This window comes from Myotis daubentonii, chromosome 7, assembly GCF_963259705.1.
Source record: "Myotis daubentonii chromosome 7, mMyoDau2.1, whole genome shotgun sequence".
Classification (NCBI taxonomy): Eukaryota; Metazoa; Chordata; class Mammalia; order Chiroptera; family Vespertilionidae; genus Myotis; species Myotis daubentonii.
Genome location: NC_081846.1, coordinates 94374705 through 94398722, shown reverse-complemented (window position 1 = coordinate 94398722; position 24018 = coordinate 94374705). Strand labels below are relative to the sequence as shown.

At 57.1% G+C, this 24018-nt stretch overlaps 2 protein-coding genes across 4 annotated transcripts in view; one reads left to right on the top strand and one right to left on the bottom strand.

The window, feature by feature from the left end:
* Positions 1–24018, top strand: part of LIMS2 (LIM zinc finger domain containing 2) — a 55496-nt gene that overhangs the window by 7095 nt on the left and 24383 nt on the right. Inside the window, exons 1-4 of one of the 3 annotated variants that reach the window (XM_059704804.1) lie at positions 10061–10203; positions 14606–14765; positions 17027–17093; positions 17529–17649. In XM_059704804.1, the coding sequence (XP_059560787.1) occupies positions 10118–10203; positions 14606–14765; positions 17027–17093; positions 17529–17649 (434 nt within the window). In that variant the 5' untranslated portion in view covers positions 10061–10117. Of the gene's footprint in view, positions 1–10060; positions 10204–14605; positions 14766–17026; positions 17094–17528; positions 17650–24018 lie in introns of those variants that run through there. The other 2 variants (XM_059704802.1, XM_059704803.1) reach the window with 2 other exon arrangements.
* GPR17 (G protein-coupled receptor 17) lies at positions 21091–22119 on the bottom strand. Its single transcript, XM_059704791.1, has one exon. It carries the CDS (start codon positions 22102–22104, stop codon positions 21091–21093), a length of 1014 nt encoding a protein of 337 aa, XP_059560774.1. The 5' UTR covers positions 22105–22119.

The following is a 24018-nucleotide window of genomic DNA, read 5'->3' as shown; positions in this document are numbered from 1 at the left end:
CAATACTGTTTATTGAAGAGACCATCTTTTGTTGTCCTTATATAGTCCTAAAAGTAGGATCTCTGGGTCAAATGGCAGTTCTATTTTTAATTTTTTGAGGCAACCCCATACTGTTTTCCATAGTGGCTGCACCAGTCTGCACTCTATGAGCAATGCATGAGGGTTCCCTTTTCTCCACTTCCTCGCCAGCACTGGTTGGTTGTTGGTTTATTGATGGTAGCCATTCTGACATGTGTGAGATGATATCTCATGGTGGTTTTTTTTTAAAAATATATTTTATTGATTTTTTACAGAGAGGAAGGGAGAGAGATAGAGAGTTAGAAACATCGATGGGAGAGAAACATCGATCAGCCGCCTCCTGCACATCTCCTACTGGGGATGTGCCTGCAACCCAGGTACATGCCCTTGACCGGAATCGAACCTGGTACCTTTCAGTCCGCAGGCCGACGCTCTATCCACTGAGCTAAACCGGTTTCGGCTCATGGTGGTTTTAATTTGCATCTCTCTGATGATTATTATTACGTTGAACATTTTTCATATCTCTCTTGGCCATCTGTATGTCCTCTTTGGAGAAGTGTCTACTTAGGTCCTTTGCCCATTTCTAAATTGGATTGTTTGTCTTCCTTTTGTTGAGCTGTGTGAGTTCTTTATATATTTTGGAAATTAACCCTTTATCAAATGTATTATTCCCAAATATGTTCTCCCACATCATCTTGATGATGGTTTCTTTTGCTTATTTACATTTTCCTTTGTTTCTCTTGCCTTAGGAGATATTTCGGCAAAAATTCTACCACAAGAGATGTCTGAGATTTTGCTGCCTAGGATTTTTATGGTTTTACAAGTTACATTTAAGTCTTTTATCCATTTTGAGTTTATTCTTGTGTATGGTGTAAATTGGAGGTCTATTTTCTGCATGTACCTGTCCAATTTCCTCAATATCATTTATTGAAGAGACCATCTGAACTCCGTTGTATGCTTTTGCCTCCTTTGCCAAATACTAATTGACCATAATGGCTTGGGTCAGTTTCTGGGGTCTATGTTATGTTCCATTGATCAATATGCCTGTTCTTGTGCCAGTACCAGATTGTTTTGATTATAATGGCTCTGTAGTATAGTTTGATTTCTGGTTTTGTGATCCTTGCAACTTTGTTCTTCTTTCTCAAGATTGCTGCATCTATTCAGGGTCTCTTTTTTCGTTCCATATAACTTTTTGGAGTATTTGTTCTATATCTGTGAAGTATGCAGTTATTTTAATAGGGATTGCATTGAATCTATAGATTGCTTTGGGTAGTATGGACATTTTAATGATTTTAATTCTTCTGATCCATGAACACAGTGTATGCTTCCACTTGTTTTTTATCTTCCTCTATTTCTTTTTCAGTGCTATAGTTTTCCGAATACAGGTCTTTTACTTCCTTGCTTATGTTTGTTCCTAGGTACCTTTTGTTGTTGTTGTTGCAATGGTAAGCGGGATTATTTGTTTAGCTTCTCATTCTGATATTTCATTATTGGTATGTAAAAATGCCATCGATTTGTGGATGTTGATTTTGTATCCTGCTACTTTGTTGAATTCATTTATTAGTCATTTTTTTTGGTGGAATCTTTAGGATTTTCTATGTACAATATCATGTCATCTGTGAATAATGATAATTTTCCTTCCTCCTTTTATATTTTCTTCTTGTCTGGTCGCTATGCTAGGACTTCCAGGACTATGTTGAATAAGAGTGGTGAGAGTGGAAATTCTGTCTTGTTTCTGTTCTTAGGGGAAATGGTTTTAGTTCTTGCCCATTGAGTATGATGTTGGCGGTAGGTTTGTCATAAATGGCCTTTATCATGTTGAGGTATGTTCCCTCTATTCCCACTTTACTTAGAGTTTTTATCAAAAATGGGTGCTGGATTTTGTCAAATGCTTTTTTTGTGTCTATTGATGTGACCATGTGATTTTTATCCTTCATTTTGTTTCTGTGATGCATCACGTTTGTTGACTTGTGAAATTTGTACAACCTCGCATCTCTGGAATAGATCCCACTTGGTCATGGTGTATGGCCTTTGTAATGCAATGCTGAATCTGATTTGCTAATATTTTGTTGAGGATATTAACCTTTATGTTCATTGGGGATATTGGCCTATAATTTCCTTTCTTTGTAGTATCTTTATCTGTTTTGCAATTAGGATAGTTCTGGCTTTGTAAAAAAAGGTTGGAAATGCTACTTTCCCTTTAATTTTTTGGAATAGTTTAAGGGTAGGTGTTAGTTCTTTTTTGAGTATTTGGTAGAACTCGCCCATGAAGCCATCTGTTCTAGGACTTTTGTTTGCCGGGAGTTTTTCTGATTACTGCTTCAATTTCATCAGTGGTTATCGGTCTGTCACCCTCATGCCTCGCTCACACTCTCACCCTCACACCTCGCTCACACTCTCACCCTCACTCTCTTGCTCACACTCTCACCCTCACACCTCGCTCACACTCTCACCCTCACACCTCGCTCACACTCTCACCCTCACACCTCGCTCACACTCTCACCCTCACACCTCGCTCACACTCTCACCCTCATACCTCGCTCACACTCTCACCCTCACACCTTGCTCACACTCTCACCCTCACACCTCGCTCACACTCTCACCCTCACACCTCACTCACACTCACCCTCACACCTAGCTCACACTCACCCTCACACCTCACTCACACTCTCACCCTCACACCTCACTCACACTCTCACCCTCACTCTCGCTCACACTCTCACCCTCCCTTGGTCCTGCCTGCCCCCCTGTGCAAGATCTCTCTGACTTGCTTCCCCAGTTCTCTTTTGATTGCTGTTTATGGTATAACTTTTCCATTCTTCTATTTTCAAACTGTTTGTGTTATTGCATCTAAAGTGAAACAAGGATCACCTGGCTGGGGTGGCTAAGTGGTTGAGCATCGGCCTATGAACCAGGAGGTCACAGTTCGATTCTCGGTCAGGGCACATGCCTGGGTTGCGGGCTTGATCCTCAGTGTGGGGTGTGCAAGAGGCAGCCGATCAATGATTATTTATTATCATTAATGTTTCTCACTCTCTCTACCTCTTCCTTCCTCTCTGAAATCAATTTTTAAAAAAAGTGTAACAAGGATATCCTTGTAAAAAGGATATAATTAGGTCATGTTTTTTAAAAAAAATCTTATTTGATCTTTGACTTTCCATTGGAGAATTAAACTCATTTACATTTAATGTAATGATAAGATTCCAGGGTTTACATCTGCTATTTGCTCTTTTTAAAAATGTCATATCTTTTCTGTTTCTCAATTCCTATACTATCTCCTTCTTTTGTGTTAAATTATTTCATTATGCAGCTGTCTTTAAATCAGATGCAGAAAAAGGCTTACAAACCAAAACTACATTTATACTGCTTTTTGTATTTTTCTGTATAATTAGCTTTACTATATAAATGTAGAATTTACTGATCTTCATTTCTTCATGTGGATTCAATTATTGTCTAGTGTCTTTTCACTTCATCCTGAAGGTCTCTCTTTAGTATTTCTTTTCAACCCCAGAATTCCTATTTGGTTCCATTTTATAATTTCTATTTATTAATGTTCTCCATTTGGGCTTCATCCGGGACAGTTTCTGTTGCTTGCTCTTTTTTCCTGTATATAAGCCACACTTTTTTGTTTCTTTGCATGTCTCATAACTCTTGCAGAGAACTGGACATTGCAAATAATATAAATCAGGGACTCTGGCAGTCAGAGTCTCACCACACCAGGGCTTATGCTGCTGTTAGCTGTTTGGGTGCTCAGTGATTTTTCTGAACTAGTCTCTAGAGCAGGGCTGGGCAAACTTTTTGACTCGAGGGCCACAATGGGTTCTTACACTGGACTGGAGGCGGGAACAAAAGCATGGATGGAGTGTTTGTGTGAACTAATACATGTTAACGCTGCTGCTGGTGAAGGAGCGGAGGGGAGAGCAAGAGAACCCTTAGCTCTTTCGGATTCGGCCCGCGGGCCGTAGTTTGCCCACGGCTGCTCTAAAGTCTGTATGTCTGTCACTGGCGCCCGCTGAAGTCTCTGCTCAGTTAGTTTAGCGGTCAGCTGAGGACGAGCTGAAATGAGTAACCTCGCAGCCTTCACGAGGCCCCGGAGTGCCTGCTAGGCACAGCGTCAGTATTCAACCAGGCAGTTTACAGCTCTGCCTTTGCCGGCTCTGCCGCCTCCACAGCCCAGGGCCGGCCAGGGCGAGGTCTCTCCCAAGCAGGCACACAGCCCTGCGTGTTCTCATGGTTTTCTGGATTCCCAGGAATATGCCCGCTCTTTTCAGAGCCTCTAAGCCAGCCGAGGCCCGTGTTCTCTTGCTCTCCCCTCCGCTCCTTCACCAGCAGCAGCGTTACCATGGCAACGGGAACACGGCCGCAGCTCCTCCTTCTGAGCCGCGGATTTATATCCACCCATTCAGTAGAAGGAACAACCTCTCAGGCTTCCAGAGGCTCCTGGTAATGCCCGCGGACGCGTCTCCCGACATCACCCCAGGAATGCTAGACACGTTATCGTGGTGATGAGGGAGACACGCCCCTGGAGAGCACAGTATCAGAGCCTCTCTGAGGTAAGATTAAGAGCTCTACTCAAGCACAATTTTTTCCTGTTCCCACATTCTGTACATCACAATGACGTGTTAATAAAACAACAAAGACTTTCAGCTGTAAAAATGCGTGCTACAGGGCATTTGTGTTAACACGCACCACTGCACATTAGCATCAACGCAAACATGATGGAAACCTGTGTACCCTGCGTTAACCCTAACTGCGCTGCATTGCAGTACCGCACCACACTGCAACGGCAGCACGGCTAGTGTGAACAAACCCTCATTCAGTGGGTTGAACAAAAAGATTGTATAGAGATGTGATGAACTAAAGATTTTATTACAAAATCGCTTAATTTCAGGGTTTCAGAAGTAATTGGACAAATGAAAAACTGAAAATCAAATGTTCATATCTAATACTTGGATGAAACCCTTTCCTGGTAATGACAGCCTGAAGTCTTGTACTTATGGACATCACCAGATGCTGGGTTTTCTCCTTTGTAATGCTCTGCCAGGCTGTCACAGTAGGGGTAGATACATAAATATCCTGCCATTTCCAGCTTTTAATAAGAAAAACTGTTGCAATGGGCATTTAAAAGAGGCACTTGGTTGTTTTTATAGAGTCCAGTGGATGCAATCTGACATTGATAATGGGCTCTTTCACACTATGTGCACTGCGGCTGTTTTTTGCCAGGAATGGAAGTGCTAGTGGTAACTACTGGTTACCCATGTTTTGCACTGCCCTAGTACCTCCCATACAAGTGTGTCTAGAAGACACAGCAATGTGCAGCTATGTGTGTTACCATAAACAAAGGGCCTGTGTGAAAGATACACAGGTTTCCTATGGAGGAAAGGGGTTGTTCTCCATGGTCAGGGTGTGCCTCTGTCCCATGTCTGAACTTTTTCAGATGATTTTGTTATATATATATTTTTTAGAAGACCAAAAATGTTATAGTAGAGCAAATTTAATCACTTGTTTTTATACTTTACTGTCTTATTTTAGTAAAGAATTTAATAAGAGAACGGTACTGTTGGTTTTAGCCCAATATTAAACATGAGTGGACCAAAGAAAAGGAAAGTGGACAGTGAATGCCGAGTGTTTAAGAGGGAGTGGACAACAAAATATTTTTCCACCGAAGTCCGATCAATGCCGGTATGTCTGATATGCCAGGAAACACTTGCAGTCTTCAAAGAGTACAATCTCAGCTGTCACTTTGCCACAAAGCATGGCAACTATGCTAGCAAGCAGTCACCTCAAGAACGGGAGGCTACTGCACAGAGGTTGATGGCTAAATTACAGGCTCAGCAAAATGTCTTTCACAGACAAACTGCAATTCAAGAGACAACTACCAAAGCAAGTTTTATGCTATCATTCAAATTAGCAAAAGCTAGCAAACCTCTCTCTGAAGGCGAGTTTTTGAAAGAATGTATGATAGAGACAGCAGGTCTCTTGTGTCCAGAGAGCAAAGGCAAGTTTGAAAAACTCAGCTTATCGTGCAGGACAGTGACTCGTCGAGTGGAACTGATTGATGAAGACTTGGCCAGCAAGTTAAATAGTAAGGCAGAGTTCTTTAAGTTTTATTTACTAGCATTGGATGAAAGTAATGACATAAAGGACACTGCTCAGCTCTTAATTTTTATCCGAGGGATTAGTGACAATTTTGAAATTACGGAGGAGTTTTTAGCCTTGGAGCCACTGAAAGGAAAAACATGGGGAGAGGACTTGTATGACCGGGTGTCTACTGTCATCGAGAAAATGAAGCTACCATGGAGTAAACTTGCTAATGTCACGACAGATGGATCTCCAAATTTAACTGGAAAAAATGTTGGACTGCTAAAAAGAATTCAGGATAAAGTGAAAGAGGAGAACCCTAACCAAGATGTTATTTTTCTTCACTGTATTATTCACCAGGAATCATTGTGCAAGTCTATATTACAACTTAATCATGTTGTTAATCCAGTTGTAAAGCTTGTTAATTTCATTTGAGCAAAGGGACTTCAGCACCGTCAGTTTATTAAGTTTCTGGAGGAAACTGATGCGGATCACCACGACTTACTTTACCATTCTCGTGTCCGCTGGTTGAGTTTGGGCAAAGTTTTCCAACGAGTGTGGGAGCTCAAAGAAGAGATTGGTGCATTTTTGAAATTAAAGGGGAAGTCTGACGAATTTACTGAGCTGAGTGACAAGAATTGGCTGTGTGACTTTGCATTTGCTGTAGATATATTTTCACATTTGAATGAGCTAAATGTGAAGCTACAGGGAAAAGATCAGTATGTACATGACATGTACACTAATGTGAAAGTCTTTAAATCGAAGCTGATTTTCTTTTCCAGACAAATTTCAGACAAGTCTTCATGCATTTTGCCACACTAGCCACACAGAAGGAGACCATCCAAAACGTGAAGAAATGCAGCAAATCACTGGATGACCTGCATGCAGAATTCTGTCGTCGGTTTTCTGATGTTGAAAAAATTGACCAGTCACTTCAACTGGTGGCCTGTCCTTTGTCACAAAACCCTGAAACAGCACCAGAAGAGGTGCAACTGGAACTCATCGATCTTCAGTCTGACTTTGTCCTAAAGGAGAAATTCAGCTCTCTTGAACTAAGAGACTTTTATGCTTCACTTAATGAAGCCACTTTTCCAAACATCCGGAGGATGGCACAGAAGACACTGGTGCAGTTTGGGTCAACCTATGTTTGTGAGCAGACATTTAGCATCATGAACATCAACAAAGCCCCTCACAGATCCAGCTTCACTGACGACCACCTCAGGTCTATCCTGAGAATAGCCACAACAAAACTAACTCCAGACTTTGATGCATTAGCTAAAAAAGGAGACCAACAACACTGTTCCCACTGAAGTTGATGTTTTAAAGACCAAAAACCTTTCAACCCAGTCTACATTGCCATCTACATCTACGTCCCGGGCATAATTTGGAAGTTGTTTAATTTACTGTTTACACATTTTGTTCTTTTCTATTTGTTTTAGTTTTAAATTATTTTATTATATTTAAGTTTAATTTGAAAGGCTTTTGTACCTTTCCTTTGTTAGGCAATTTTATTTTGCCTTTGCCATCTTCAATATAAGGTATGTTATTGTGCTATGATTCCTCCATTTTTTGAAGTTTCAAATTATAATAATTAGTGTTTACACTCTTTTTGTTAAAATGTTTGAAATGAATAAAACTATTGAAATAAAAAAAAGAGACCGTACCCTTTTATGTAATGACTAGGGGCCCGGTGCACGAAATTCGTGCACTGGGTGTGTGTGTGTGGGGGGGAGTGTCCCTCAGCCCAGCCTGCCCCCTCTCACATACTGGGAGCCCTCAGGCGTTGACCCCCATCACCCTCCAATCGCAGGATCGGCCCCTTGCCCAGGCCTAACGCCTCTGGCCTAGGCGTCTGGCCCGGGCAGCGGGGACCCGCAGCTGCAGCGGCCCCACGATCGTGGGCTTCGCTTTAGGCCCAGGCAAGGGACCCCTAGCTCCTGGGACTGCCAGCTTCGACCGTGCCCAGCTCCCATCGCTGGCTCCACCCCTACTTCCTGCTATCACTGGCCAGGGCGGAAAAGGCACCTGATTCTCTGATCATGGCTGGGGGGCAGGGCAAAGGAGGCCCCAGGGCCGCCTTTGCCCTGCCCCCCAGCTCTTAGCTCCCCCCTGGGTTTCCGATCACTGTCAGTGGCAGGGGGCTTCTTCCTGCTTTCCCTTTCGCCTCCCTGCATTGTCCCTACATATGCAAATTAACCACCATCTTGTTGGCAGTTAACTGCCAATCTTAGTTGGCAGTTAACTGCCAATCTTAGTTGGCAGTTAATTTGCATATAGCCCTGATTAGCCAATGAAAAGGGTATCGTCGTACGCCAATTACCATTTTTCTCTTTTATTAGTGTTGATGCTTACTTTGAATTTATATTAGTTCACACAAACTCCATCCATGCTTTTGTTCCGGCCCTCCGGTCTAGTTTAAGAACCCATTGTGGCCCTCGAGTCAAAAAGTTTACCCACCCCTGCTCTAAGCACATCTCATTTCTCCATTTTCCTTTTAAGTTTTTTGGTTCGTTTGTTATTGTCCCAACAGCTCTCTGTTGCCGGTGACAATGGCTGCTGTTGTAGCAATAATAGTAATGCATTGAAAAAGCAGGAGGAGAGGCTGAGCCCTGGGCATGTGCACGTGAGGCCGCAAGAAGACATGCCTTCCCAGGGGTCTCCCACACAGGGCGGGCAGGGTCAGCCATAACTCCCCTTTGGGATGAAACTTTGAAAGCGCTCTGGCTCTGTCTGCTCCCTCATGACTGGTCTCAACTGAAGGTCACTGCCACCAATTCAATGCCAACGGGGATGTGGTACAAGAGAGACTTTATTCCGTGAAAACAGCTCAGTTGTGAAGCAGCTTGGCATGGAACAGACCAGGTTCTCCCCTGACACAGAGGGAGGTTGGCTAATAGAGAGAGTACCCCAGCCCATCCCTGACTGGCCCATTTTTATGCAAACGAAGAATTAAATGTGTACAGTTTGATTGGTCCAAAAAGCACTGTCCTGCTTGATTGGCTCCACCCATTCTGATTGGTCAGCAAAGATGCAAATGAAGATATAGTGTGTGCACCTCTGATTGGACGGGGCAGGCCTAAGTGCTTTGGTGGAATTTCGATCCCAGCTCTTACAAGGGTGGCCGTGGGCAGCTCGGCCAGGCTTTTCCCTGGTGGGCAGGGTGCCTCTGGGAACAATGGTGCTGGGCTCTTGTTATTCACTTGGGCCCAATTAACCACATGGAGCTCTTCTTGGCTGGTCCATTCTCCCTTAGGGAGGACGCTGGGGATGTGGATTGTTATTTTCAAGGCAGCCATGGAGTTGGGATTTAGGGACCAGATGGGCTAAGTTAAAACACCACGAAGCTCCCTGTTCTCACCAGGGTTCAGGGTTTTCTTGGACCAAATGCTTCCGGGCTCAGATTTCTGTGATGCTTTGGGTTATGACTTCATGCTGACCAGGGGCCCGGGGCCAGCAGGGACCACGGCCAGGTGCTGACCGGAGCACAGCCAGCTCTTTGGATGAAAGGTGTAAGGCTGCCTCTGGCACCTCCCTGGCCGGCCGCTGCCCTCGGCGGGCCGGGCGGAGGCTGCCGCCTGGCTTTCGGCAACTGGACCCCTTCGATGCTGGTGCTCGTTGGCTGGATCCAGGGCCGCTGTCCTCTGGGTCTCCCGGGTGGTGTTTGCGGCCTCGGGTCGCAGGAGAGGGAAGGAAGCGGGATGTTTGCGCTGGGCTTGCCGGGGTCAGCCGGTCCGCCCCTCCTCGGCCTGTGCAGGGGCCCAGGCAGCCGCACCTGCGGCCCAGGCCTCCGCCAGTGCTTCTGGGATCCCCGCCCCCCGCCCCCCGCCCGCCTCGCTTCCACTGCGCCGCCCCGGGGACAATGCCCTTTCTGTTTGCACGGACTCTGCGCCCTTCGGAGGTCACGGTGTAACGTGAGTGGGGCGGGCGGCTCTGCGCGGCAGTCCCGTCGGTCGGCCCGTCTCTCCGGTCCCGTGGCTGCTCGGGGCTGGAGTCCGAGTGGCCCCTGGGAGGAGCTGCCATGGCCGCCCGCCTGGGCGCACTCGCTGCGTCGGGGCTGTACCTGCGCCGCCGGCACCAGCAGAGCCCACCCGCTGCCGCGCCCGGGTAGGTGGCGGCGCGCCCGGCCGGCCCGTGTCCCCGAGGCTGCGGCTACGGCCTTTCCCCGACCCCTGCGGGCCCTTCAGTCCAGGGCTGGACCACATTCTGGGGCAGGGCGCTGAGATGGGGTTCAGGGTAGTTTCTGTGAAACCCCATCACTACTTCAGGCGGGGGTCGTCTTATCGCCACTTTACGGATAAGCAAAACGCGTGGGCAACCCGCCGGCCAGCACGTCCAGGCGGCGGAGCCGGCTGCGGGGGGACTGCCAGCCGCAGTGTGGACCTCGCTCCACGGAGATGAGCTGCCCGGGCTGGAGGCTGCGGGGGGCGTGGGGTCGGGTGCCCAGGGCCTCTGGCTGGAACCAGCAGTGGAAGGGGAGGGAGAGCAGGAGGGGCCGCGCTGGGTCCTCTGCATGGAGCCACAGGTGGGGCCCCAGAGGAGGTGGGGGGCGCGAGGGCCCCGGGAGGAAGCAGCCCAGGCCCGGGGTGCTCACGGTGGCGCTGGGAGCCATCAGCCTGTCAGGGGCGGGCCTCAGAGGCTGCCCAGCGGCACTGAGGGGAGCGGGAGGCCAGCCTGCACCTGCACCTGCACCCGCACTGCAGCCCAGCAAGGACCTGTGGGGCCTCTGAGGAGAGGGGCCCCCCATTTTCGCCTCCGTGCACCTGGGTGTCTGTGGAGTGAGTGGTGTGTGGGCAGTGCGGCCAGGGCACAGTTGGCCCGAAGCACAGTGTAGGTGCCCCAGGGATGGCGAGGCGGGCGTGGCGCTGAGCTGCAGGGGGCTGCCTGCTGCCGGCTGGCTGCGTTTAGGGGCCGCTCCCTTGCGGGGGCTCTGCGGTCGTTGCGCTGTTCGGAGTGCACCTGCTTAGGTAGACGGGGCTGCTGGAGCAAAGAGGCCGTGACGTCCCAGGGACCGTGCAGGTGTGGATGCTTCTCACGCGGAAATGCTGCGTGCCCAGCGCCCAAGGCCGCCGGTGGCTCCGGGCCGGGTGTGGGCTGGCTCTGTGTGAACGCCCGGTCAGGCGTGAGCCGGCGGCCTCCCGCGGCCAGACGGCGGCAGGGCAGAGGCCCAGGCCGTGCTGCAGTGGCCACTGGAGCTTTGGGGGCCTGCCGCGTGGATCCCCTGCCCGCACCTGGCACAGTGCCTGGGCAGAGAGGGAAGGGAGGCGACGGCTGCCAGTTATGGAGCCGCTGTGGGCTGTGCTGGCACTTCACCCCCAACAACCTGGAGGTAGCTGCTGCCAGCCCATTTTACAGATGATGCAGCTGGGGTCCAGAGGACTGTGCCGTGGGCCACACACCAGCCGGCCGGCAGAGCACACACACCGCTGACGTGGCCTCGGGTGAGCAGACCCCTGTGGCTGCCGCTGCCTGTCCCTCAAGCCAACACCGTCTTTCTAGGCTCAGGTGGTGGAGGCTGGAGGGGAGGTCTGAGATTATTGCAAAACAGTGTTCACTGTCCCTGCCTGTGTGAGGCCACCGGGAGCCGAGGGGCGGGAGAGGGCTGGGGTCAGGAGGTTACTGGTCCTTTCTGTGCTTCAGTTCCTCACCCTGAGCCAGCAGTCGCCCTTCACAAGGACCTGGTACAGCGAGGGCTCCCACCCCAGGCTGAGCGTCATTATCCAGCTCAGGGACCTCTTGCCACTCAGGGACATCTGGCACAAGCCCAGAATTATGTTGACAGTCAACATGGAGAGCATTTGGGGTTCTGGGAGGGCTGGAGAAGGGGTGCAAGAGGGCCTGCTCTCCCCCGGCTCTGGGGGTGCCCTCTGCATCCTGTGCGGCAGGGTGGGCGCCGGTGTCTTCCTGGGGATCACTGGGGAGGCTGTGTTCTCTTTTCTTGGCTGGGATGTATGCTCCCAGAATTCCTGAAACAGCAGCTCTCTGTCCAGCACCCAGCCTGCCGGGCTCTGTGCCCACACGCTGCAGGCCACGGAGTCCCCACTCACCCTGCCGGGCAGTAACTGTTGCTCTGATGCGCCTGTTTGCAAATAAGGAAATGAGGCCAGAGAAGCAGGTACCTTTTCCAGGTCTGTTGGGTTCGATGTGGGGGTGAGCTCAGAGTGCCCCGGGGATAGCTGGCAGTGCTGTGGTTCCTTTGCTAGGCACGCCTGCCCTCCCTCTGCCTTTGCCCGGGGCTTGGGGTGCTGTTTGTTCCTGAGCAGGTGGCGTGGAAAGTGGCCACAGGAGTGCCTTGAGGGGTGCTGCCGGCCGAGAGTTGGGCTGGGGCAGCCAGCAGGGGCAGGACACGGCGGTCCCCCCACCGCACAGCCTGTGCAGGGGTGTGCGAGGCATGCAGCGGCAGACAGCAGCACCCGGGACCTCGGTGCCCAGGGAGCTAGCCAGGGAACTGGACACAGACCAGGCAGGCCAGCCTCTGGTGGAGGGGCGTGGAGACATGAAGGTGCAGGCCCCCAGCCCTGGGCAGTGGGCCCTGGAGGGCAGGCGGAGAGTGGGTGTGTGGGGAGAGGGGGCTCACTTTCTTCCTGCAGGGGCAATCCCAAAGCTGGGGGGCAACTGAGCACCTTTTTGGGTTCATTTATTGGCTCTTTTAGATGGGATTGCAGGCCCAGGGGCCAGGCCTTCCTGTTGATGCCTGATCTCCCAGCACCTCCTGAGCCTGCCTGCAGTGGCACCTGGGTGTGTGCTGGGGAGTGCAGGGTTTTACGTTCCGTTCTGGGCAGGAAACCGGCCTGTGCCCTGCCCCGCCGCACCAGCCTCTGCCCTGTCTGGCACCTGTGGGGACCAGCAGGAAGTGGGGGCGCAGAGGTGGGAGTGGGGTGGGCAGGTGGGCTCTTCCCAACTCCTCCTGCCACTCCTGCTTCCTTGCCCTGCAGCCTAGATATGGACGTCAGAGGGGCTTCGGTCCCCAAGCGTGTCTGTGCCTGAGGGCAGGCGTCCAGGCTCGCTGAGCCCTCCTGCCGCCCCGCCTGCCCCGCCGTATGGTTTCCCCACGTGGTTCCCCTGGACTCCCAGCCCAGCCTCCATCTGGGTTGTGTGGCAGTCGCCCTGACCCTCCCTCCCTGTAAGACCCACATCCACATCCTGTGCCAGGACCCCTGGAGACAGCGCTGCTCCGGCCCTGGGCCTCCTGGCAGCGGGGGTGGGGGGGGTGGGGGGGTGGGGGGTGGGCGGGGCGCGCTCACTAAGAATTCTGTCCACGATGTGGTGCAGGGTGTGGGGGCTAGTGTCCTGGGAGGTGGAACAGGCTGGAGAGTTCTCACACAAGACGGCGGTCCGCCTCTCCTCGCTGAGCCTGACACTTCCCAGGCAGCACCCCCAACATCGGCACTGACGCTGCGGGAAAGCGTGTTTGCTCACTCCCAGGAAAGGCACGGCACCAGGGTGTGGTGTGGGAGGTGGCAGGGCTGGCACGGGCGGGCGACCTGTTCCTCCGGGCCAGGCCTCAGGGCGGGGCCCAGTCAGAGAGCCCGGACTCAGGGCAGGGGCAGTCAGGGGCCTGGCTCAGAGGCCCCTTTCCCGCCGTGCAGCTGGGATTGCCCTTCCTCAGATGGAAGCCGCCCCCCCCCCCCCCCCGCCAGGGCAGCAGTCGCCCCGTGGGTGAGGCTTGCTCCCTGCCCTGGCCTGCCCCAAAGACTCACACCGTCACCTCCAGGGCAGGGGATTGCATGTTTTTGGGAGGCAGACGATGTGAAACTAGCTCATGGTGCAGAGGGAAAAGCCATTGAAGTCCAACCAATGTGGGATCAGATCTGCTGTGTGAGCTTGGGCAAGTCACTTAACCTCTCTGAGCCTTAAGTCTCACTCAGAAGGCAGGTGGCATCGGGGATTTAAATGAGACTGGGGTGTCGTTCTCTACCTGAGTCACCCTCTGGTTCCCTGAGAAGGGGTGACAGGAGGCACAAGAGGGAGCTGAGGTGACCACTGACACTCCAAGAGATGGCCCAGCATGAGGACTGAGCAGCCTGGGGACCATGTCAGTGACACGGACAGCCACAGCCCCACCCTGCGTAGGGCTTAGTGTGTGTACTAAGTGCCGAGTACTTAGCGTGTGTGTGTGTGTGTGTGTGTGTGTGTGTATGTGCGTGTGCACTCACACACGTGTAACTGGCACAGAACGGGGACGCAACCAGCTGATTCTGTTTCCCAGCTGGGAGTCTGGCCCAGAGAGGGAGGGGCAGGCAGCCTGGCAGAGGCCCCCGGACCTGACCCTCTGGGAGCTGCCGTGGGGCTGCAGGGGCTGTGGAGGCAGGGGGCTTGGCCTCCACCCCCTGCGGCCCTTTCTGCCCTGAGAATGGTGGTGCCGCTGCTGTGGGTGTGTGGGTGGCCGCGGGGGGTGGCCCTGACCACGTGTTCCTGAGTCAGAGCCATGCTGCCCCCTGAAGGAGGCGTCCAGGGCGCACTCTCGCCCGTGTCAGCCTCCCATCCTGACCTCCCCTCTCCTCCCCAGCAACCTGTCGGACGCCTTGGCCACGGCGGCCTGCCTGCGCTGCCAGGCCCGCTTCGGCCCGGCCGAGCGCATCGTGCACAGCGGCGGCGAGCTGTACCACGAGCGCTGCTTCGTGTGCGCCCAGTGCTTCCGGCCCTTCCCCGACGGGCTCTTCTACGAGGTGAGCGGCTCCCGGCCTCCCGCCTCTGGGAGCCCAGCCTGACCAGGGACACAGGGGCCGCCACCCAGCCTGGCCAGGCTGTGCTCCCGCCAGCACAGAGACGCGGGTGGCGCTTGGGGCCGGCCCACCTGGGAGACTGGACACCGCCCGGTGCAGGGCGCAGAGGAGGGTCACCTCCTCCGTTCCCTGGCAAACCCCTGCTCTGCGCACCGCCCCTCTCTTGGGATCAGACAGCAAACCCGGTGATTGGGTGTCTGTCCCAGGGAAGGTGCTGAGCGCCTGGGTTGGACGGGGTGGGCAGGGAGGGGGAGCAGCCCCGGAGGAGGGGAGGGAGCCCACACACAGCGGCAGGAAGAGCACTCAGCCGGGCACAGCAAGTGCAAAGGGCCTGAGGTCGGAGAGGCGGCTTGAGGAGCAGTGGCAGGTGAGTGTGAAGGAAGCAGAGCGGAGGGATTAGTGGGGTGAGGGCAGGGGGCAGAGTGGTTTGACTCGGTTGGCCTTTGTGGGGCCTTAGGATTTCACTGTGGGAGGGGCAGGAGCCATGCAGGGTGTGGAGCCCAGGAATCCATCTGTCCCATGTTGGGAAGGGACCACAGGCTGCTGGGCTGAGGAGAGACTTCATGGGGGAGCAGGCGGTGGAGGCTGGGGGTGCAGGTGGTGGAGGCTGGGGGAACAGGCGGTGGAGACTGGGGGTGCAGGCGGTGGAGGCTGGGGTGCAGGCGGTGGAGGCTGGGAGTGCAGGCGGTGGAGGCTGAGGGTGCAGGCGGTGGAGGCTGGGGGTGCAGGCAGTGGAGGCTGGGGGTGCAGGTGGAGGCTGGGAGTGCAGGCGGTGGAGGCTGGGAGCACAGGGGGTGCAGGTGGAGGCTGGGGGTACAGGTGGTGGAGGCTGGGGGTGCAGTAGGTGGAGGTTGGGGGTGCAGGCGGTGGAGGCTGGGGGTGTAGGCGGTGGAGGCTGGGAGCACAGGGGGTGCAGGGGGTGGAGGCTGGGAGCGCAGGTGGTGGAGGCTGGGGGTGCAGGCGGTGGAGGCTGGGGGTGCAGGGAGTGGAGGCTTGGAGTGCAGGCAGTGGAGGTTGGGGGTGCAGTGGGTGGAGGCTGGGGGTGCAGGGGGTGGAGGCTGGCTTTCATGGTAACCCAGATGCAGGGAAGATGGCTAGACTGGCAACCTTACTCACAAGAGCATACTGTTAAGTTTTCATTAATCTTGCAAGTTGGTTGTTAGAGTGATTAAAAATTAAATTATGTAAATGTACAATGAGATAAATTTTACTAAAAACAAAGGTAAAAAAACTCAAAACCCACCACTTCCTATTTTAGTACATTTTACTGTCACCTGTGCCTTTGAAGTTATTTCTGGGCACCAGTGTGGCTGGTGCTGTGTGAACGGTGGCTCAGCTCCGTGCCTGGTACGCCTGGTGGAATGTGTGCACCGGAGCCGCTGATCACCGCCCTGCAGCCGCCCTGCGCGGGCTGCCCGTAGACTCCCAGGCAGAGCTGACGGAGGGCTGATGGGCGCCCCGGTCTGCCTGGCGCCTGTGGGAAAGGCTAGCCAGCTGTACGGCGGTGGGAGTGGGGGCCCTGTGTCTGGAACAAAGCCTGGCGCATAGTAGGTGCTCAGGAAATATTCACCCTGAGTGAACATACACCCTGCGGCCCCTTCGTGTCCCTGGATGGCCCGATGCAGCTGCAGCCTGTAAGACACTCATTTTAGAGAGCGGAAACCAGGGCCAGGGTCCGGGAGGGGAGAGCAAAGCAGGCTCTGGCCCCTGCGGGTCTGTGCCAGGTGCTCGGGCCCAGGCAGAAGGTGGGAGACTGGTGCCTGCTGCCTGGGACTGGGGCTCTCTCTCCAGCCCCACCTTCCTGTATTCCTTCCCTGTGGCCTCTGGGAAATGGACGTCTCACACAGAGGGAACACAGGGCATGGGGCAAAGTGACACATGCAATGCCAACCTGCCCAGCCTTCCCAGCCTGCGTCCCCAGCTGGGGCAGGCGCCAGGACCCCAGGGCGGTCGCTGCAGCAGACAGCAGGCCGAGGCCTCCCTCTGCACCCCGGCCTCCAGGCCTCGAGGCTGCTCCCTCTCTGCAGCCTCCTCTCAGCCCCCACCTGTCCCTCCGCTGTTCACAGTCCCTGCAGGAAGCCTCTCTGGGGAGGGTGGTGCCCCCGGGAGGGTAGCAGAGTGGGTGCTCGTCTGCCTGAGGCAGGCTCTGACCAGACAGAGCCGCCGTGCACACGGGATGACGCTGGCTCTGTGCCCATTTGCAGTTTGAAGGCCGGAAGTACTGCGAACACGACTTCCAGATGCTGTTTGCTCCGTGCTGCGGCTCCTGTGGTGCGTAAGGGTGGACCGGCCGGTGGGCCAGGGTCCCCGTGCGGCCAGGGTCCCCGTGTGGCCAGGGTCCCCGTGCGGCCAGGGTCCCCGTGTGGCCAGGGTCCCCGTGCGGCCAGGGTCCCCGTGTGGCCAGGGTCCCTGTGCGGCCAGGGTCCCCGTGCGGCCAGGGTCCCCGTGTGGCCAGGGTCCCGGTGTGGCCAGGGTCCCCGTGCGGCCAGGGTCCCCGTGTGGCCAGGGTCCCCGTGTGGCCAGGGTCCAGAGCTCTCCCTGCCTGCCCAGCCCTGTTTCCCTGAGCACTGGACTTCAGGCCCCTGCAGGCATTACCTCCCCAGGGGCTGGACGGGGCCGTAGGACCCATGTGGACTGGGCTTGGGGCTGGGCTGGGGGGCGGGGGGGAAGGCCTGGCCCTGGCCAGCAGGGACCTTCCTCTTTCAGGTGAGTTCATCATTGGCCGCGTCATCAAGGCCATGAACGGCAGCTGGCACCCGGGCTGCTTCTGCTGCCAGCTGTGTGGAGTGGAGCTGGCTGACCTGGGCTTCGTGAAGAACGCAGGCAGGTGAGCTGGGCAGGGAGGAAGGTGCCGAGCGGGAGCTGGCAGACTCTCAGGAGGGTGCAGTCAGATGACCACCTCCTGGCCCCGCACGCAGGGCTGGCACCAGCCTCTGCTTCCCTCCGGCCCCGGCTGGGCTTCTGGACAGCAGGCCTGGCCACCATTCTTATAGTCAGGGCCCCCAGTCTCCTGGGCTCAGCTAGGCCTCCTTGCGGCCCAACTCCAGGTCTGAGAAGAGTTTCCTTTCCACTTCCCCTCCTCCTCCCACTGTCTCCACCCCCACCCGCCCTCAGGTGGCCTCCCTCCCACCTCTGCGAGGGCCAGGCCCTGGGGCACCTGGCTGCCCAGCATCTGTGCCCTGCAGCCTGGCCATGTCTCTGCTCACCCCGTACCCTCTTGAGAAGGCTCGAGGCTTCCTCCTCCCCTCCCTCCCTCCCCCCCTCCCTCCCTCCCTTCCTTCCTCCCTTCCTTCCTTCCTCAGGCTGGGTGGCCCCCAAGGTCCAAAATGCGCTCTTGGTTCTCTGCAGCCCTCCCCAGTGCACATACTGGCGCCTCCCATCTGCTCTCCACGGTCTCAGCCTCCTTGGGGTCCATGGCACCCCATTGCCAGACCCAGAGGTTGCTGCTGACCTCTGTGGCTTCTCCGAGGCGCCCTCTCTCCTGATAAAGCGCCTCCTCTTGCGGCCATGCACTGGGGTCTCCTCCAGGGGCTCCACCTCTCCTGCTGGCGCCTGGGGCTCTGCACTGGGCTCTCAGGTCTGCCCAAAAGGCCTGTATGTGCACCTCCCACCCAGTCCTCCCTGTGGTCGCTGCTTGGCCACTGCTGCCTCCACTGGTGTCTGTCAACCAGGCACCCCCAGTGCAGCGGGTCACCACCCACTTTCTCCTGCACTGGACTGTCTCAGGGAAGAGCCGCCTGCAACGGTGCCCCCCTCCGCCCCCCTACCCCGCCCACTGATCCCCGCCTTCTCCTGTCTGGGCTCTGGTTCCCATCTCGCTCTCTGACCAGAACCCTCCGCACCCCCCCCCCCGCCCCCCGCACTGCTGTAGCGAGCTTGCCTCTGCCTGTCCCATGCTGCCCCCAGTGTCCCCAGGGCACTCAGCAGGAGTCTGGGGTCAATGAGAGGCTGTGGGGCAGGCAGTGCCTGGTATCCTGTGTGATCTGGGCCGGGCCTGCTGCCGGGTGTGTGCCCCCTGCCGGGTGTGTGCCTGCTGCCGGGTGTGTGCCCGCTGCCGGGTGTGTCCCCCCTGCCGGGTGTGTGCCCGCTGCCAGGTGTGTCCCCCCTGCCGGGTGTGTGCCCCCTGCCGGGTGTGTGCCCCCTGCCGGGTGTGTGCCCCCTGCCGGGTGTGTACCCCCTGCCAGTGTATCCCCGCTGCCAGTGTATGCCTGAGCACATCCTGCCCCCTCCCAAGACACACTCGCCGGGGCCCGGCTGCACTGCTTCCTGGGAAAACCTGGAACAGGAAATGTAAGATGTGATTCGCAAGTAAAGTAGTTTTGCTGTAACAAATGGGACCCGCCCAGCCTGGCTGGCACTCACTCTGAAGACCACGGTGCAGAACCTTGGGTCTGTGTGGGGCGGGCATATTGTGGGTGTTAAGAGCACAGGCCACCCCGTCTCTGCTCCCTTCGCCCCCCGGTAGCCATTCTCGGATTGAAGAGAGATGTTCTGGGGAGGGTAGCCTTCAGCCCGTCAGGCAGTGAGTTTATAATCAGCAGTGACGCACAGAGAGGACTGGCAGGGCAGCCCCCGCCGCAGGAAGTGGAGCTGCTCCGAGCCTGGCCAGGCCGCAGGGAGAGGTCCGGGAGGGGGAGGACTGAGGCAGCCCTGCAGGTCTGCTTGGTGGAGGCCAGCTCCCTGGCTGCTGTCCGCTAGTCTGCGCTGCCGGGACTCTGTGGGCGGCTGCTGCGAAGCTGGGGTTGACAGACCCCCGCCCCCTGCCCCCCGCTCCCATGTGGGTTCCAGCAGGAAGATCGGAAGGGGTGCCCACAGGCCATGCTTGCTGGATGTCGCCGGCGCCAGCCTGAGATGTACTTAGGGATCAGCTACAATTTATAGTTTGTGGCTCCTAGACTCAGGGGTCATCTGGCAAAGGTGCGGGCCAAGGGAACCAAGGCACCTTGCACATTGCCCGCCTCCTGCCCTCCCCTCCCCTGCGCCCCCAGCCCCAGCGGCCAGGGGCCCTCCCTGCGGAGCTGCGGAGCTGCTACTGTATCTGAGAGGGCAGGAGCCGAGTGCTGAGGAAAGCTGGGGCCGCTGGGCCCCTCCCGGCCTCCTGCCGGCCTCCTGCTGCAGTGACATCGCTGAGATCCTGGCGCTGGGCCCGTGGGCCGCCGGGCGACCTGCAGAGGGTTCTCCTATTTTAGGGTTCGTGCATCGGGTGAGACAGAACCACAGAACCAGCTCTAGGTGATGAGGTCTCACCTGGGAGGGACAGGAGTGATCTGCGGATTCTCTGTCTTCCCTCAGCGTGTGGCTGGGGAGGAGCTCACAGCTCTGGCCTGGGGTACAGCTCTGACGTGGGGTACAGCTCTGACGTGGGGTACAGCTCTGACGTGGGTTACAGCTCTGGCCTGGGGTACAGCTCTGACCTGGGGTACGCTCTGGCCTGGGGTACAGCTCTGACGTGGGGTACAGCTCTGGCCTGGGGTACAGCTCTGGCCTGGGGTACAGCTCTGACGTGGGGTACGCTCTGGCCTGGGCTACAGCTCTGGCCTGGGCTATAGCTCTGGCCTGGGGTACAGCTCTGGCCTGGGGTACGCTCTGGCCTGGGCTACAGCTCTGACGTGGGGTACGCTCTGGCCTGGGGTACAGCTCTGACGTAGGGTACGCTCTGGCCTGGGGTACAGCTCTGACGTAGGGTACACTCTGGCCTGGGGTACAGCTCTGGCCTGGGCTATAGCTCTGGCCTGGGGTACGCTCTGGCCTGGGGTACAGCTCTGGCCTGGGGTACAGCTCTGACATGGGGTACAGCTCTGACATGGGGTAGAGCTCTGGCCTGGGATACAGCTCTGGCCTGGGATACAGCTCTGATGTGGGGTACAGCTCTGGCCTGGGGTACGCTCTGGCCTGGGGTACAGCTCTGACGTGGGGTACAGCTCTGGCCTGGGGTACAGCTCTGACCTGGGGTACAGCTTGACGTGGGGTACAGCTCTGGCCTGGGGTACAGCTCTGGCCTGGGGTACGCTCTGGCCTGGGGTACAGCTCTGGCCTGGGGTACAGCTCTGACCTGGGGTACAGCTCTGGCCTGGGGTACGCTCTGGCCTGGGGTACAGCTTGACGTGGGGTACAGCTCTGGCCTGGGGTACAGCTCTGGCCTGGGGTATGCTCTGGCCTGGGGTACAGCTCTGGCCTGGGGTACAGCTCTGACCTGGGGTACAGCTCTGGCCTGGGGTACGCTCTGGCCTGGGGTACAGCTTGACGTGGGGTACAGCTCTGGCCTGGGCTACAGCTCTGACCTGGCGCTCATCGAGCTCTCGTTGGTCCTCCCTTCCAGGCTGGGGGGCGGCCTGGAGAGCCCCGGGCTGCAGAGCAGGTTGCACAGGGTGTTGCGGAACTTCTCGGCCACAAAGAAGTACATGATGGGGTCCAGGGCCCCGTTGAGGCTGGTGAGGCAGGAGGTGACCCTGTTCCCCAGGGCCAGGGCGCGCCGGGCGGCGCAGGAGGCGCTGCTGCGGTGGTGCAGCACGTAGACGACCCGGTGCACGTGGTAGGGCAGGAAGCAGACCAGGAAGATGGCCAGCACCAGGGCGATGGTGCGAACCGCCTTGCTCTTGAGGCGCGTCTCCACGCGGGGGCCCTGCCGCAGGCTGTGGATGATCAGCAGGTAGCAGGTGACCGTGGTGACGAACGGGAAGGTGAAGGCCACAGCCAGGGACACGAGCGCGTGGGGGGAGGCCTTCTCCCGGTACAGTTGCAGGCAGACGACTGTGTGGTTGGTCCTCACGGTCTGTGGGCTCACCAGCAGTGGGGCCATGGCCACGGCCACCACCACCCAGAGGAAGGCGCAGGCCAGGTGAGCGTAGAGGGGCCTGCGGAGCTTGAGGGACTTGACGGGATGCACAATGGCCAGGAAGCGGTCGGCGCTGATGCAGGTGAGGAAGTAGATGCTGGCGTACATGTTGAGGTAGAAGAGGAAGCCGGTGAGGCGGCATGGGATTTCCCCGAACGGCCAGTGGCTCCCCGAGAAGTGGTAGACCAGGCGCGTGGGCAGGACCAGCACGCAGGACAGGTCTGCCACGGCCAGGTGCAGCAGGAACACGTCGGCAGGGGTGCCTGCCCGGCGGTCCCGGAGGAAAAGCCACAAGGCCAGGGCATTGCCCACAAAAGCCAGGAGGAAATCCAGGAGGTAGAAGGAGGCTAAGAGCGCGTTCTCCAGCTGCGTCTCCTGGCCACACTGATCCGCAGCCGCCAGGGAAGCGTTGGTTGCCAGACCGGAGGCCCCCTTGAGGCCATTCATGCTTCGGCTGGAGGCAGAGCCCGGACGAGCCTGGAGGAAGAGGGGACGGCCTGGTAGCGCGCCGCCCTGCGTGGGGGCCTGGGGACACCTGGTCCCTCTGCCACGGGCTTTCTGACCGTCACCAAGAAGCACCACAGAACCAGGCCTGGAGCTTTCTGGCTGCTGTGGGTTGCACCTGCCTGTGCGAAGGCTCTGCTGGGGGCGGGGCAGGGGGCGGACTACATCGTCTCAGACCCGCAGAGTCAGCCCCGGGGGTGGGGAGCGAACCAGTGTGTCTGAGGCTCTGGAGGCGGGAGGGCTGGGAGGGGTCCTCAGGTGTGCTGTCTGAGGGCAAGGTGGTACGTGGGCCCTGAGCCCCATTCCTGGTGGGCAGGGAAGTAGGTGACCTGGTCCCCAAAGCCCCATGTGTGGAGCCCTGCTGGCTCCTCTCCAGCTCTGGTGGGGCCAGGTGGATCCTGCTCCCTGAGTCCGGCCCCCCTGGCGCCCACCTGCAGCCTGGGCACTTCCCCCAGGGCAGTGGTGTGGAGTGTGGCTGCTTGTGCCTTCTCTCCTGCCAGCCCCTGACCACAGCTCCGGTGCCTGCCATAGAGGAGGGTCACTAGCAACGCAGTGTGGGCTGTGTCCCAGGGGCCAGAGGCCTGCATTCTGTGTCCCAGGACCCCGAGAGGTCAGGCCGGAAGCACACTTGTCTGCCAGGCCTCACTGCCTGCCGCACCCACACGGGAGGCTAGGGCCTGCCTTGGCAGCAGCTGTTTTACAACTTGCAAGCCTGGTTCTCTCCCCCACAGACAGGGTAACATGCACCGGTTTTGATATTGGGCTGCTCAAAAGGTAGGTCCCACCCAACACCCGACCCCCTCCCAGGACTGGAGGGGGAGGTGCAGCAGGAGAGGGATGGTTCAGGAGGCCCGGCCCCTGCTGCTCGTGCCCTGGGGTGCTCGCAAGCTCTCCCGGAGGCTGCTGGCCTGGGGGTGGGGCTGCAGGGCAGGAGAGGGGCTGTGCGCAGAAGCACCGCCCAGCAGCCAGAGGCGGGCTGCTCTCCAGGCTTAGCCTGACTGCTGAGCGGCCCGGACCTGGAGCAAGTCCTTCTAATGCCTGCGTCAGGGCTGGCATGAGGGGTGGCTGTGCCACAGGGGCATGGCCCTGGCTCCGTTAGCACAGCAGCCCCTTGAGAGGAGGGAGCTGGTGCAGGAACGGTCCAGGTTGTGGGGTGCTGGCTCAGCCTGACTTTTCTCATTGGGCCTCCTCAACACGCTGGGCTCCTGAGCTCTGGTCTCACACAGAGGCTGGGCCCTGGGCAGTGGCCAAGGGACACTGAGAGGATGAGAGAGAGGCCCAGGGACAGGGCGAGGAGGAGGGAGAGGCCCAGGGACAGTGTGAGGAGGAGGAGGGAGAGGCCCAGGGACAGTGTGAGGAGGAGGAGGGAGAGGCCCAGTGACAGTGTGAGGCGGAGGGAGAGGCCCGGGGACAGTGTGAGGAGCAGGAGGAAGGAGAGGCCCGGGGACAGAGTGAGGAGGAGGGAGAGGCCCGGGGACAGTGTGAGGAGGAGGAGGGAGAGGCCCGGGGACAGTGTGAGGAGGAGGGAGAAGCCCGGGGACAGTGTGAGGAGGAGGGAGAGGCCCGGGGACAGTGTGAGGAGGAGGGAGAGGCCCGGGGACAGTGTGAGGAGGAGGGAGAGGCACGGGGACAGTGTGAGGAGGAGGGAGAGGCTCGGGGACAGTGTGAGGAGGAAGGAGAGGCCCGGGGACAGTGTGAGGAGGAGGGAGAGGTCCGGGGACAGTGTGAGGAGGAGGGAGAGGCCCGGGGACAGTGTGAGGAGGAGGAGGGAGAGGCCCGGGGACAGTGTGAGGAGGAGGGAGAAGCCCGGGGACAGTGTGAGGAGGAGGGAGAGGCCCGGGGACAGTGTGAGGAGGA